The 15,800-nt window shown below is 45.2% G+C and overlaps 1 protein-coding gene across 1 annotated transcript in view; it reads right to left on the bottom strand.

Moving 5' to 3' along the window:
• Window positions 1-15,800, bottom strand: part of CLSTN2 (calsyntenin 2) — a 568,589-nt gene that overhangs the window by 79,325 nt on the left and 473,464 nt on the right. The window contains exon 8 of the mRNA XM_081072331.1: window positions 15,672-15,793. Coding sequence (XP_080928457.1) covers window positions 15,672-15,793 — 122 coding nt within the window. The remainder of the gene's footprint in view (window positions 1-15,671; window positions 15,794-15,800) is intronic.

Here is a 15,800-nt window from a genome sequence, read left to right on the forward strand (position 1 = left end):
TGACTTCATGGGACAGTGTACACAGCCTGGCTCTGTGCTTTGCCCCACTAAACGATGCTTTTGTTTTTGTTTTTTTTTTTGGTTCCCAATGTGACATACTTTTAGTAGGTATGACAGAGTGATATTTTTAGTATTCTGGAATAAATTTAAAGGTATATTTTTACTCTTGGCTTTTGAGGCTCATTTTATTCATATGGGTACAGATGCAAAAATAAGTAAATGATATCAGAAAACTCTTCAAGTAATTCACGTCTCAATTCACATTTATACCTCAGTGATGAGCTCCCTTTTTACTTGAGTCTCGATAACAGGTATAAGAGTCTTTCTTTGCTTTGTGCCCACATAGCTAAAGGCCCACTGTCCCCTTGTATTTCTGACTGTAATGAAACCTTTCAACAAGGTTGTGTTTGATGGAAAGGTATGTGGCGCGTGTAACAGAAGCAGACCCAGACCACACTGCAAGCTGAGGCCAAGTTGTCAGGTTCTAGGGCAGCCTAAACAGAAGGACAAGGCTACCTGGGGTCTAACATTTCATGTAATGTCAAGAAAGCAGGTGTTAGGTTTTCCTATGGAGAGGAAGGAGTTCTCTCTTTCCCCTGAGCAGGTAGGTGAGAAGTTACCACCTACCTGTCAAAGAAAAGAAGGCAGGTGGAGCCATGGGGCCAGGCACAAGGATGGCCTTAGCGCTGCCCTCTGACTTCACCTTCCATATTGGACACAGGGGAGTGTTGGACAGGACAACTCATCTCCACTGATAAAGAGGAGGCAAGGCCAGCTATGTTTGTACCTTTAATTAGCTTAGAAGTTTATAAGGAAACTGAAGGCTGTTTGTAGAAGCAGGTTTGGCCCTTGAAGGCAAAATGGCTAAAAGGCCTGGAGGTGAGAGATGAGGGTTCAAAGTCATACCAAGCAACTATGAGGAACTAGTGAAAATGAGGGGTAATTTCTGAGAACTTTGTGGATAGCCCAATTCGTGAATACTATTTATAATTTCCCCCTTAACCTCTAATGTATGGCTAAAATGATTACCTATGCAAAACGCTTCACTCTATTCACTTTCATGGCTAGCATAAATGATTTGAACAAAGAGTGATATTGCTGTTTAAAAAGGGGAAAAAAAAGGACACTTCATCCGAGGCAGGCCAATATTACAGGCAATACACACAGGCCTCTAGCTCCCTAGGGCCTCAGGTACACAAAGTTTTAAGATGCGCTTACGATTTGTTTGAATCAGGTATGGTAAGCCACACAGGCACCGAAATGACTGTCATGAAGAAGTCACTCACACATTCCTAGAAACAGGAGGCCTGGCACACCAGGCAGGGCCACGTGGGGAGCACCAGGGCTGGTCAGAAGGGGGAGGGGAGTGAGTGCAACTCTGCGGGGGGGGGGGGGGCTTTCATGTGTTTTCTTTTGTTTTCCTTTTGCAGGAAGAAATGGGTGAAGCCAGGTAAACAAACTGAACAGGTTTAGGACTGGATAGCTTGAATAATTTCAGAGGGCTTTGGGCTATCTGGGTGGTCCCTAGCTGTGCAGTACCAGGCCCTGGGGTAATTTAGGGCAGGCAGGGAGGGTCCTGATCTGCAGGAGCTCAGTAAAAGGAGGCAGATGGGGGTATGGAACCAGGATTGGTTGGTTCGTCATATATCAAAGGCTCGCTTGCAGGCAAGTCATTTACTATCTCGTGGAATGAGTTAATCTTGAAGGGGCAGTTCTTCCCTGGATCCACAAAGCCCCAAAATGTCAAAGCACCAACATATAGGAAAACAAACAAACATAATTGATACACAGAGTGACAAGGTTGACGCCACTGCTTGCGGCCTTGAGAGCAGCAAATTCAACCTTGCTTTCTATCTCCACTCTCCTAGGTCACTCTCCTAATCCCAATTTACCCCATGGATTCTCCTGCTGTCTTTCTGAAATTGAAACCTCAGGAGTTTTTCTCTAGAACCCTGTTTCATAACCAATAAGCAACCCTACATTCTTAAACATTGTGCCCAATTCCAGTTCAGTGCGGGGACGTGGGACTGGCCCCTCCTTCATCATTCACGCCAACTCTGCAGCATGCTCCTGAAGCATTGTTAGAAATTCCAGGTGTAACTTCTCCCTTCCTAGTGTGGCCCATACACCATCAACTGTTCTTTGCCACTGTCACCATTTTTGCCTGTATTTTTTGGCCTGATTCAAGAAACCTACAGCATCCTGAGCTTGTATTTCTTTTTTTTCTTCTGAGTGCCCCTGTACCCTCATGGTCTCTAACCTACAGTATGTCTCCCTTCACACGCACCTGTAGCTTATTACAGTAGAGTTAACATTGTAACCCTGCACATGAAATGTGAGAACCATGCAACAGCATAACTCCTTTTACCAGCCTCATCATTTGTTCTATTGTGATTATGTAATTTATATCTACGTATATTATATACCCACAATGCACTGTTAAAATTGTTGCATTAAAAGTCACGGTCATTTAAAGAAATTAAGAGAAAAGGAAAAATCGTCTTTTATATTTACCCACACATTTACCATTTCTAGTGCTCTTATTTCCTTCTTCAGATCTGTTTTTGCATCTGACACCATTTCCTTTCTATCTTAAAGATTTTTGTTCTTTTTTGTTTTTGTTATCCCTTGCCTTTTTGTCTCCATCATTTCCAGTAAAATGTAATTCATATTGTTGTACTCCCACATGTAATGTGTTTTTTCCTCCTTCTGGGTGCTTTCAAGATTTTCTCTTTATTTTTGGTTTTCATTAAGTTTGAGGATGATGTGATTAGGTGTGGTTTTCTTTGTATTTTGTCCCATTGGGAGCTTGATTATCTTATTCAATCTTTAAGACAAAGTTCTGTACCAAACCTGGAAAATTTTTCAGCCATCATTTCTTCAATTAATTATTTTATACCCCATTCATTCATTCTTCTCCTTTGGTCCTTTGAAGACTTTTCTTTTCTCTTTTCTCTTCTCCTATCTCCTTCTCCCCCCACTCACTTCTTCCATAACCCCTGGCTCTAGATTTTAAGAAACCTTTCTGTTCTCTTTTGCTCTTCGATTGGACAATTTCTTTGGATCGCCCTTCCAGTTCATTGACTCTTTCTTTGTCTATCTCCAATCTGCTTCTAAGTCCATCCTTTTGTTTGGATTTTGTATTTTTTCCACTCTAGATTTTACATTTCTGTATAATTTCATTTTTAACTGAGATTCCCTATCTGTGCATTCATTATGACAATCTTTAACGTTTTTAAACATATTTAATGTAGTTGCTTTAAAACAACTTCCTGCCAATTCTAATATCTGTGTCTTCTCGGGGTCTGTTTCCCTTGAATGATTTTCTTCCGGACCTTCGGCCACATGTTTGTGTTTCCTCACATGTCTAATAATTTATATTTTATACTGGGAACAGTGCATTGTACATTTAGAAACTCTGGATTCTGTTATCTTCTGAGAGTATTGATTTTTGTTACATTACTGGGTGATCACCTTGTACCTGCAGAGTTGGGTCTACACTACATAAGGGCATGTTTGCTTGTGTTTACCCTTAATTCTGGGCCAGTCCCTTAATCCCAGTATATAATCTTTACTCCTAAAATATATCTTTTCTGGTTTTAAATTAGAAATCTCTCGGTGTATAGCTGGCCCTTCTAAGTTGGAGGAGTTCCAAAATCTGTTTCCTTTCAGTAGGCAGTAGCTAAAATCTCTGCTCAGTCTTTTGGTCTTTCCTGCTTTTCACTGGATTCCCGAAGTTTCCCCTGGATGTAGACCAGGCAGCATCCAATAATTTAAGGGATTGGAGGGAAATTTATATTCAGATTTTGGGATCTCTTCCTGCAGCTGCCTTTTTTTCTGGTATTAAAACCCAAGTTTGTAGCCACTCTGGCAGTGCTGAACTTCATCCTATAACACTGAAAACTTAAAAATCGTGAATTTCTTGGTCTCTTCCTCCCTCCTGCCCCTCCTTCCATTTTTCTTTTTTTAAAAAAATTCTTATTTCAATAGCTTTATTGAGGTATGATTTATATTACATAAAATTCACTCACTATAAGTGTACAGTTCAATGATTTTCAACAAATTTATAAAGTTATGGAATGATCATCGAAATCCAGTTTTAGAATATTTCCATCACTCAAAAATATCTGTGCCCATTTGCAGTTGATTTCTTCTCTGACCCCGAGCCCTAGGAAACCACTGATGGGCTTTCTATTTACAAAATTGCCTTTTTATGGACATTTCATGTAAATGAAGTTATGCAATATGTGGTCTTAATTGTTTAGTTTCTTCGACTTAGCATAATGTTTATGAAATTCATCTGTGTAGTGTGAATCAATCGTTTGTTTCACATTTATGGCTGAACAGCATTCTATGTATGGATATACAACCAGTTATCCATTTACCTGTTAAAGGACATCTTGCTTTATTCTGGAAGATTTTTTTCGATATTCCTCAGATGATACTTACATAGCAGAATTGACAGTTTAGGTCCTTGGACCAGTGTTTGGGAACCACAATGTAGATTAGATTATGACATTCAGATAAAGAATCTTTTTTTTTTTTAATTTTAAGAAGTAGTTATTGAACACATATTGGTGTTAGACATTGTGTTACAGATTAAAGAGGTGAATAAGACATGATATCCCACTGTAATGGAGGAAATAAACTAATAGACAAATAAGTGTACTAAAGTGTGAAAAATGCTATGATCAAATTCTGGGGTCCCCATGGAGGTCAGGTCAATTCGCTATGGGAGAGGGAGTTCGAGGAAAGTCCTTATCAGGAAGGTGACCCTTTAGGATGGTCCTGGAAGATGAATAGGTAATTGACCAGTCAGTTAGCGGAAGTGGCTTGCCTGCCCATAGCACATTCTGTTTTATTCTTCAGAGACATGCAGATAGGTGCATACACAGTATTGTCTAGTCTCCCTGTGTCTAGGAATTGTATGGAAGCAAACCATTCCTTTGAGTTTCTGCTGAGATCGATGGATAGAGGAACATGGTGACTATTCGGAGGATAGCTGATTCTGCCAAACTCTGTAAACACTTCTCAACAATATAAACATAATGGAAAAGAATATGGAGCTTTGGAGAATGGTGGACTTGGTCCGATACCGTAGGCAAATTATTTAATCTTTCAGAGACTCAATTTCAGTATCTATACAATGGAGTTAAGAAATAACTTCAAAAGTAACTGTGCAGCTTAGACTTTAATGTACGTAAATCAATGAGTTTAGGGATTGGTATGCAATGGCCTCTTCAAAACCGCTAGTTTCCCTTCTTTCCACCACATGTAATATATCACCGGCTAACTGTTTGCCATGCTTGCACCCACAGCTATGGAGACTTAAAGCAATCACAAGGCTTGTTTGCTTAGACTCCCATTTCTATTGCCTCAAGAAAGCTACCATCTTCTAAGTAACCAAGGGACACAGTAGCTGTTTCATAATGAGGCCTTGCTTCCTTTTAGATATGCACTGATTGTCAAAGTGATGGAGGAGGTTCATTATTTAAAGGCATAATTAAAGGGCACTTCCTTTAGCTAAACTAATGAGCAGTAAGTGCAGCAATATTTGCATGTTTAGACATTAAGGATGGAAACAGATGACTCATAGGAGATTGGGAGGAAGCAGGGAAGGTAGAGCAAATTAATCTCCTTCCCAGGGCCTCCAGCGTTATTGCTTAGCAAGACTTCCTCAAAGGACTGGTCTTCCCTGGGAGGTCAACTCCATTGTCTTCTCTTATTTTATGGAATGAACTTCCCTCTCATCACGGTGCCTCAGGAACAAGCTGATCTTTTCTTCAAAAGATGCTAAAACACGATTCCTGATAATCCAAGTGGGAAATCTGTTTCGGGATGGACAACCATGCCCTGTTCTAAACATGTAGGTATCTGCAGGGATACTCCTTCATTCTCGTCACCTTGTGTATTCCCTAAGAGTTGTAAACTCTCCCACATCCATAATGGTGCTTTCATCCCTCTTGGAGTGTGTGTGTGTTGAGGTTGTAATCGAGGTTCTTCCATTTATTCGGTAAGAGAGATGGAGAGCACCCCAGTATGTCTCCTATTCTTCACCCTTAACCTGAGTGGTATGCCTAAACAGCAAGATTTTTGTTAGCATGAAAAGAAAGTGCCTGGCAGAAAGTAAGTACCGACGTAACGCTGGTTCTAATTCTCCTCACTACACGGCGAGTTCACAGGGATCAGCGGCTCTGCCTCCTGTCTCCCAAATGAGGGGATGAGCATTAGCATGTGCCATTTTATATTAGGATTCAATTTCATCAATTCCTTGCATTTCCATAGTGTGGAAGCTACAGAGAAAAACTATCCTTCATGTAATGAATGCAGACATTTGGGTTTGATGCCAGGGCGGGACTTCCCTCCACTCAAGGGGGCCCAAGCCCCAAAGCAGTTTAGAAAGGCACAGTCGGGGTCACATCCGAGCTAATGCTCGTCCCATCGGGACCGCCCCCAGGCTCGAGCATCTTAATTTATTAGTGAAAAGGTGATTTGATTTACTAAGCATTTTTAATCGTGTTGCCATTATTTCCTTGTTCTTAACAGTAAAATGAGAGATACTGATTTTAAATATGTATTACAAGATGTCTAGTGAAAAAAATGCATTCACTGCCTCTGGGCAGATGTACAGGCTTAAACACAAATAATGATTTCACGGGAGCAAAAGGAATTGCTGAACAGATGCTTGTCAGGGGAAGAGAGACCAGAAAGGAGCCAGGTCTGCCAGCAAAGGGAGAACGGTGCAGAATAATTAGTATCTTTGATTTGTTTAAATGCAACAGTTGGTTAGCTTTACACTTCAAGTCAGGAAGAGAAAGTGGGAGAAGCCAGTGAGACTGCAGCAGGGAAGAGAATGACATTCCTGCAGCACTGAATTAATTCACCAAGAGCTTGGATTCTCCTTTAGCACAGGCTCTTCAGAAGAATTAAAGAAAGTCCTCTAAGTAACACTGGAAATCTAAGAAAGCCCTGAGAAATCAGCTCTTCAAGCAAATGGCTCAGGACGTATTGGTAAATAAGGCTATGGAAATCCTCGGTGGGTTTGTGGAGACCATGTCCACTAAACGACACAAATGGAGTTACTTGTCATCTGATCTGACAATTGGTTACGCCTATGATCAGCTCTACTAACACTTGGCAACATGAATCTGCACTCCATGAAACTGCCCTTCCTTCCCTTTATTCACTTCACTTTGGTCTCTTGGTAACTTCCTCCTTTTAGTCACCGTCCTGCTTCCGGAATTCTGCAGAATATGATGATTTCTTCCCAGTAATAATAGCAGTCGCTGCTTGTTAACTGCACACTATAGATCAGAAACTTTACTTGTGCTGCAGGGGTGAACCAGAGCAGGGAGTTCATTTGGGAGGTGGGCCCGGGGAGGAGAAAGGATGAAATGGGAGCGTGAATCAGGGAAGGAGGACAACCCAATGTGAGGGGGCGGGGCACTGTCAAGGTCATTGCTTGGGCAGAGGGCTTGCTTCCCCCGGGAATCTTCCTTCCCCTGAGAAGAGTGTGGGGCGGGGGTGTCCAGAAGCGCTCCTGTGCCCTCTGGGGCGGGCAGTGCTCCCAGGGGATAGTGCAAACCCAGTCCTGGACCATGCTTACTGGGGCCAAGAGTCTCCTCCTGCTGGGAGCGAGGCCTGGGGCAGAAAACGGACAGGCAAAGCTCTCGAGGCAGGGAACCTTCCAGTGAAGCAAGTTTCTGTGCTTCAGGGGAAGGGCAGGTACTGTCTAGAGAACCTCCTCTGTGGATCAACTCTGTCAACTTTCAGCTTCCAGGTAAGTCTCTGTCAAGAGAAAGAGGATTTTCTAAGTTTGCTTTAGCATTTCCAGAAGCATGCATAGAGGACTCAGTGTTTCTTCCCTGAAGGCAGAGAAGTTATCTTTTCTATTTATTAGGGCTGGTGAGGAGGCAGGTGCCTTGGGCTAGAAAAAGAATGCTGGCTTAGAGTGAAAGGAAAGGCTAAATCTGTCCCTTGGTGACCCTCATCCAGAGGCTTGTGAGGAAACAAGCAGACCTGGTGAAAAGCTAGGCGGGAACAGTGCAGGGGTGGGGGGTTTTAGAAGACTGTGCCTCTTTCTCCCTCCCCCCTAGAGCCACACCTCCGGGGGAGGGGCTCTGGAGAGGCCTGGGGCAGAGGCACGGAACACTGCTAGGGAGTCCTGGGCCTGCCTGGAAAGCCTGGCTCAGGCTGCCCTCACTAAGCTGTGCGGAGATGGGATGTCACTGATCTACGAGCCGGAGGCAGCTCCAGGCCTCCCCAAAATGCAGGAGTGATGTATGGGTTGCCCATTGCTGCTATAACAAATGGCCTCAAACTTTGTGGCTTAAAACAACACAAATTTATTATCTTACAGTTTGGAGGTCATAAATCTGACATGAGTTTTCACTGGGCTAAAATCAAGGTATCGAATCTGTTTCTTTATCTTTTTTCCCCAGCTCATAGAGATTGCCACACTCCTTGGCTCAGGGCTCCACGTCACCTCTGCTTCTATTGTCACATTGTCTCTGACTAACCCTCCTGCCTTCCTTCTGCGATTACATTGGGCCCACCTGGATAATCCAGGAAAATCTCTCTATCTCAGGATCTTTAATCGCATCTGTAAAGACCCTTTTGTCCTGGAAGGTCACATAGTCACAGGTTTCAGAGATTAGGATAAAGATTCTTTGGAAGCCATTATTCTGTCTATCACAAGTAGCTAACAGGGGACCCCAAGGAGCCCAGGAGCAGTGTCATGGCACGGAGGGGATCCGGGTCAGCAGTGTAGCAGAGATGGGCACGATGAAAGGCTGCCACCAAAAGGACTTCAAGGTGGAGGGGACATGGTTCAGGCAATGGGTTGGCGCCCTCTCTAAAGAAAACAGAACAAGTGAACTAACCACGTCAGCAGTTACCTTTCCGGAAGCAGAAAGTGCGGTCACTGTACACTCCTGACCTGACAGAACCAATGTCCTCTGTGGGTCTGAGCGCCTCCGCTGCCAACACCATGAAGGCATGGAAGCCACCTCTCCTCAAATGTCTAGAAGCTCTTGGAGAGGGAAAGAGGTATGGAGAAGGACTCTGGGAGAAGTGGGGTCTCATCAGGGGCCCTCATGTATTACAGAGAAATAAAGAAGTCAGAGTCACTCGACCTGTGACTCTCCCACGTCCATTATTCATTCAGAACCACCTTGCAAGTTGGCATCATAAAAAAGCAGTTGGTATTCTGGAGAGAATAAGGAGGTTCTGGGCATTCTTCCCCCACTGTTTAGGACACGGATCCCTAAAGGAAAGCAGGTGTCACTGAAGACCAGTGTACAGGGCAGGACAGTGAGCCGGGGGGTGTCACTGCATTGGAGGAAACCAGGCCAATGTATCCAAGAGTGAGTCTTTCACAGCAGAATGAGAGTGCTGACAATGCCCAATTATTTTTCTCATTCAGATGACTGGTGTGGACCAGACTGACCATTTTCCAATTAACTCCTTGGCACTGGGCTATACTAATGATTGAACTAACGCATTTGACTCCCAGCATGGCTAGAGGAGCAGATGTGAGTAAACCGACTCTGCATCACTCTAACACTCTTTCCTCACCAAGAATAAAAAAAATTATTCACTTATAGCTTCTTCCAGGAGCTTCAGAATCCTACGCAAGTAGAATGGACTTACTTGATGGGCAAAGGCTCTGGCCCATGCTGAGCATTTGGCTCGAATCCTTGCTCTGTCATTTGTTCCTGGGGGCACCTGAGCCTGTGACTTACTCCCCTCTTTATGTAAGAGGAAGGAACACCACCATCAACACGAGGGGTTTGGGGCCAAGGGACCCTGCCCCATTCACACCTGCCTCTTCCCTCAGGTATGGGGAGGGGTTGATTGGGACCAGAGATGCTGCACCTGTGGCCCCACCACTGAAAGTCCAGCCTTCTTTATGAGGGGTGGGACAGGGGGCTAGGGGAACAGGAGGTGCTTATACAGGACAAGGTAGCCTCGTTTAAGACAATCCAAACTTCTCAGATCCAATGTTTTCACATGGTTTTCCTGTGTCAGAATAACAGTGAGTTTTATTTTTTGTTGTATTTGTTGATTTTTTTTTTTTTTATCTGTAGTCTCAAACCAGTGACCAGGGTATAAAGGTATCCTGCAGAACATCTGTTTGGTCTGATGACATATGTAATGACATGTGTTTTTGGACGAGAAAATGTTAAAAATTGGGAGATTTTACATAACAATCTGATCTCCAACTTCTGAACAATTGGAGATGCAGCACCAGGCTGGGATTCTTGTGTGGCGTGGAGCTCCGTGGTTGCTTAATCTTTAATAGGACTGACCTGCACCCAGCGGCGCCTCTTCACTCATTTTTGTTGCTTCTCCCCGCCCGTGATTATTCGAGTGGGTACTCCTGCAGGAGAAGGTTCCCCTGGGCCCACAAACTGGCATATACTGGGCAGAGCCGTGACTGCCCCCGGGCAGGGCTGTGTCCTTCTTCTCTCTCCCCGGTGCCTGTTTTACGTTCTGGCACAGAGATGGCAATGGCCACCAGAATAAACCCGACTCTGCATCGTGTGCTCATTGCAACCTTTCAGAGACCTATTTTTTTCCCTCTTATTAGTTGGGGGCCCCTGTCCTTTTGCTGGTCAGTGGAGACTGTCACTCAAGCTGTGCCTTCCAATAAGTGAAACATGCTGTAAAACACCAGCAGATTTCCCTCCGAGCACCGACAAGTCCACAGGGAAGGTCATTAGAATTCGCGACACTGCATCCGTCAACCATATCCAAATAATATGAAAGCCGGGAGGGGCTGCAAATGAATAAACCTTTCCTGTGTGAGCTGGCAGCTGGGCATTCTCCTTTGCTCTTGCCTGGGTTTGCACATGATTAACTGCAGGCGCCAGGGATTTGCATTAGCAGATTATAAGTAAAAATTCCATTAGAATGACATCTCCCCACCATTAGGACCCTTTTAGTAAGGTGCACTGGATTGTCGGGGGCATTTCCTGGAGCTGCCTGGTAATGGATTTACCTGGCAGTCCATCCACCCTGGCAAAGGCCATCGGAGGTGTGGGGCTCACGGGCCGGGCTGCTGGAAGCACACAGCTCCGCTGGGGCAACCACATCGCTCCCCCGGCAACCCCGGAAGTGCCATGTGGCAGCCACCCTGCAGATCATGCCCTGGCTTCCCTGCCCACCAGCAGCATCTGTCACACATTTGATCTCTGGGCCTGGCTGTGCAGAGAGAAAGGGGACACACTGGTTCTAATGCAGCCCCTGCCACTGGCCCCATTGAAGGACCTGGCCAGAGCTATATATGCTTACATTGGACCAATTTTATGAACGTCACACTAGCCTTCTTCACATTTGCCTATCCTTAAATTTCTTTAAGGATTCTTTAATTTGAATTGAAAAATGCTTCGATTGTGGCCCATTCTTTTGAGGATAAAATACCAATTCAATAACATGCTATATAAAGCCTCTTGGGATTTAATTCCACCTGTCCCTTCAAACCTGATTCTTAACACTTGCCAAAGATTTCTCCTTCTGCCCCGTCCCTAATCGCCGTCACACTGAAAGCTTCCAGGTCCCTAAAGATCGCCCCCTGCTCAGTTCTCTGCTAGCTCAGCTGCCTGGCTCTCCTGAGCCCTCCTAATGCCCTTCAGATGCTGTCCACTCCCTGGGGGGGCTTTTCCAGGCCCATGTTAGATGCCCCGGAATGGGCTCCTACATACTCCCCCACGGGGTCCCCCTGCCTTCTTCCCAGCACATACCGCAGAGGATTGTAAGCTGTTTACGTATTTGTTTGCTCCAGAAACTTATAGAGAACAGAGGCTCCTAATTTAGCTGCTGATCCCTGGTAGGTAGCTCAGAGCCTGGCACCCAGTTTGTACTCAGAATAAAGAAATAAAGAAGCTCATCAGGCATTTGAACAATTATTTTGCTTCTGGAGTCCCCAAGTGGGCCAGGAATTCGAATACACACACACACACACACACACACACACACACACACACACACACACACACACACACACACACACACGACTGGCTGGAGTCCTTTCTGGCCAAGGCCAGAAAGTTCTGCAATAGCTGCAGAGGTACTGGTGGTAAATCCAGGAAGATCGTTGAAATAAGATTACAAGATCAAAGTTGAACGATATTCAAGATCCAGAGGGCAAAAACTGCCAAAATTTTAGAATTTTAAAATGCTCCATAAAATGGGTCAAAGACCAATTCATCACTAGGAAGTTTTAAAAGATCTCAGAAATTTCTCTTCTCTCCTTCTCTGTCTTCCTCCCTTACTTCATCTTGTCAGTTGTTTGAATCTTGACACCCATTCATTGTTATGCAAACATTTACTGGGCACCATGTGCTCAGGGCTATAATAGTCACTGAGGAGTTGGAGAGAGTAAGATACCCCCTGCCCTCAGGGGCTCAGCGCGCTGTGAACAGAAAGGCAGGGTAAATGGTTAACTAGGGGACAGTAAGTATTGGGATAGAATTCTGCATGGAGTCAGGGGGTGACCCCAGATGGCTTCCTGGGGGACGGCATATTATCAGGTATGCACGTTCTGGGCAATAAGTGATTTACATCTAACCTTCTGGTAAGGTGCTATCTACACAAGGAGCTGAATAAGGGGAGAGGGACCTGTGCGCTCATCCATAGATTCCACTGGATTGCTAAGCATGAATTTGAGGTTTCCTATGTGCTCTGCACTTGACTCTTTAGGAGGGAGGACAACTGTCCAGCCTAGCTGAGGCTTCTGATCATCACAGACCCTGAGAAGCCCTATTTAGGCCAGGAGCAGAAACCTCATCTTAAAAGCCATCTTGTCTTGATCCTATCTTGCCTTGTCTCCTAGGGGCCTGTCATCAGCAGGCCTGGGAGGGCTGGGCAGTCCGGATGGCGACCTGGGACCAGGATGTGGAGCTGGTGGGCTTGGTCATGCCCTGAAACCCTTTGTCACTGAAGGGGAACAGCCTCGTTCACCCCCTCCTGTAAAACTCCACACACCTCTTTTTTCGGGGAGGTTATGATCTTTTCCCTCTGCTTCAGCCTGACCTCCCACAGCTCAAACATGCCAAATCAATTCTAATACGTAGACCAATCTTGGCCTCCCACGACTCATTCCTCTCGCCGTGCCAACAGGCTGCCTCTACATTTTTCTAATGTCAATTTCTTTGGTAGAAGAATTTTATGGACTGGATTTTGTCCCCCTCCCAATTCATATGTTGAAGCCCCAAACCCCAATGTGACTGTATTTGGATTTAGGGACTTTAGGAGGTAATGGAGTTTAAATGAGGTGAGAAGGGTGAGCCCTAATCCAATAGGACTGGTGACTCATCAGAAGAGGAAAAGGTATCCAAGCTCTCTCTGTCCACCATGTAGGGACACAGAGAGAAGACAGCTGCCTACAAACCAGGAAAGGGCCCTCACTGCGAACAGAATCGGCCAGCACCTTGATCATGGGCGTCTCAGCCTTTCGAACTGTGAGAAATATGTGTCTGTTGTGTACGCCACCCAGTCAGTGGTATTTTGTCATGGCAGCCCTTGCTGACTAAGGCAAGGAAGACGGAGCTTGAGCAAAGTGAAGATTTGATAGGTTCATACGGTTTCAGCAAAACTATAAGCATTTTGCATTTCAGTGATAATTCTGATCTCTAAATTAAAAGATTTTACATTTAAAAAGGAAAACATTTAAAATTTTAAATTAGCAAGCTTACCAAAGCAGCAGAGCATAATGGGAAAGCCAGGTCCTCACCATGGTTAGCTGTGTGACCTTGGGCAGTTACTGGACCTTGGCTTCTTGCCTCATATCATGCCCTGGGTAGGACCGTGGCAGGGATGAGGATGAGCTCTCTCACACACACACACACACACACACACACATGGTACGCCTGGCAGTACTTTGGAAGGTGTTCAGTGAATCTCAGCTCTCTTTAAACTCACCACTTTGGGAACAGATTTCAGAATTCCTAGAGTCACCGTATCTTTATCTGCAGAACCAGAATTCCTTCCTCACCTAGTTTTAATCCCAAACCCTGTGAATTCATTTGTCTGTATCAGTGTTTCTTAATCCCACCTTAGAAAATGCCGCAGGGCATCTATAATTATCTCAGGCAGTACAGCAATGTTCTCATTAAAACCCTTCACAATGTCGAATTTATTTTAATTCATCTCAATTCATACTACGTATTTAAAAACATCTCGTATGAGCCATATGGCACTTTAGAAGGTAGCTGAGACGTTGCGGGCAAATCAAATAAACAATGTCCAGATTTCATAATTTCTACAAGACCCAGAATTCCTAATTCAGAGGAACATATACTAATCCTGACGCCATATTTCCCAAACCCCAGGATCCAGCAGGATGGTATTGGGAATGGGTTAGGCAGTTGTCCCTGGGCTCCCTCAAACATCTTTCCCATCAGCTTGGCACCCTTGACCTTGTCACATTGATGTTCCACCATTGAGAGATTGCCTAAGGTTAATGAATCTCTCTTTTAACGAGCATATGTCTGTACTTCTGTGTGGAGGTAAGGGGGGAACAATCATTCTCATCTTAGCGTAAATGGGTTCCTCCTGGAATGCTTCCCAGTAACACTCTCTGAGGTCAGCCCCACTGGGGACCTGGGGGCTCAAGTAGTACCGGGAGAGGGTAGGGGAAGATGTGAGTAATAAAGGGAGAGAAAGGAAAGGAATATAGAATGTTCAGCCCTAGACAGATGAGGCAGGAAGCACACACAATGGGTTTTGCAGGCCCGGAACGAGGACTGAGGTCCCCAGAAGCACTCAGGACATGGCGGAGCAGAAAGAAAGCAAAAGGAGTTGGTGGGGTTCCAGGCAGGAAGGCCCTGGAACAAGCATCCATTCATCTGCTTTATTATGCAGATCCATCCTACAATCTCCTCCCTGCCTGCTGCCACTTTCCCTCTGGATAATTGAAAAAATTTCAAGACTCTGTCTTCAAATCTAACCAAAGGCCAAATTTAGGCTTGCTGCACAGTCTACCTCTTCAGTGGCACAGCCACCCAGGGAAGTGGCTCCCACCTCCGCAATCTGTGTTGCAAAGCCCTTGGAAACAGATACTTCAAAGCTTTTGATTCAAACGAGACACTTCCCTTGTCACTGACATGGGTGACGCAGTGGTCCTTGTGATCTTGAATCACGAGGCTCTGGAGTGAGTCACAGATTTTGCCACTTCAGAAAAAACCATGCAGCCCTCACAGGGCCCCATGTCACTGTTTACTTCAAAGTCCTCGGGACCTTGTCCTCAACCTGTGTCACCAAAAGCAAGGCTGGACCGTCATCCAAAGGACACAGTAGAACATCAGAGAGGGGGGCACACAGCATTTATGACACAAAGATGTGCTAACAAGTATCACAAACGGAGCCTGGGATCAAGACAACCAGCTTCCTGTGCGTTCAACACAAAGCAAATGGACCAGATGGGCATTAGCAGATCCAGTGACCACGTGGGGTCCTAGCTGAGCGCGTGGCCCTCCCCGCCTCTGACTGGTCTGTAAGGCAGCAGTGTCCATCCTGACTTTAAGATGCTGTTTGTCTCCTTGAGCTCATCCTTTCAAAAATCAGCCAGTGACCAGACCAGAGGTGCCTGCCCACTGCCATCATCACTGGAGCACACCACCCACCCTGCAAAGGGTGAGCAGGGGGGAGATGCCAGGTGAGTGCCATACCTGGTCCAGCTTCCAGTGGAACTCCGCGGGCCGGAAGGTGTCAGCCTGGTCGAAGTCTTTCCGCAGGAGGAAGACGAGGCGGCAGTTATGCACGTACAGGGCGTAGTGGTGCCGGTTCATTTCTGGAAA

Source organism: Rhinolophus hipposideros (genome assembly GCF_964194185.1).
Source record: "Rhinolophus hipposideros genome assembly, chromosome: 14".
Classification (NCBI taxonomy): Eukaryota; Metazoa; Chordata; class Mammalia; order Chiroptera; family Rhinolophidae; genus Rhinolophus; species Rhinolophus hipposideros.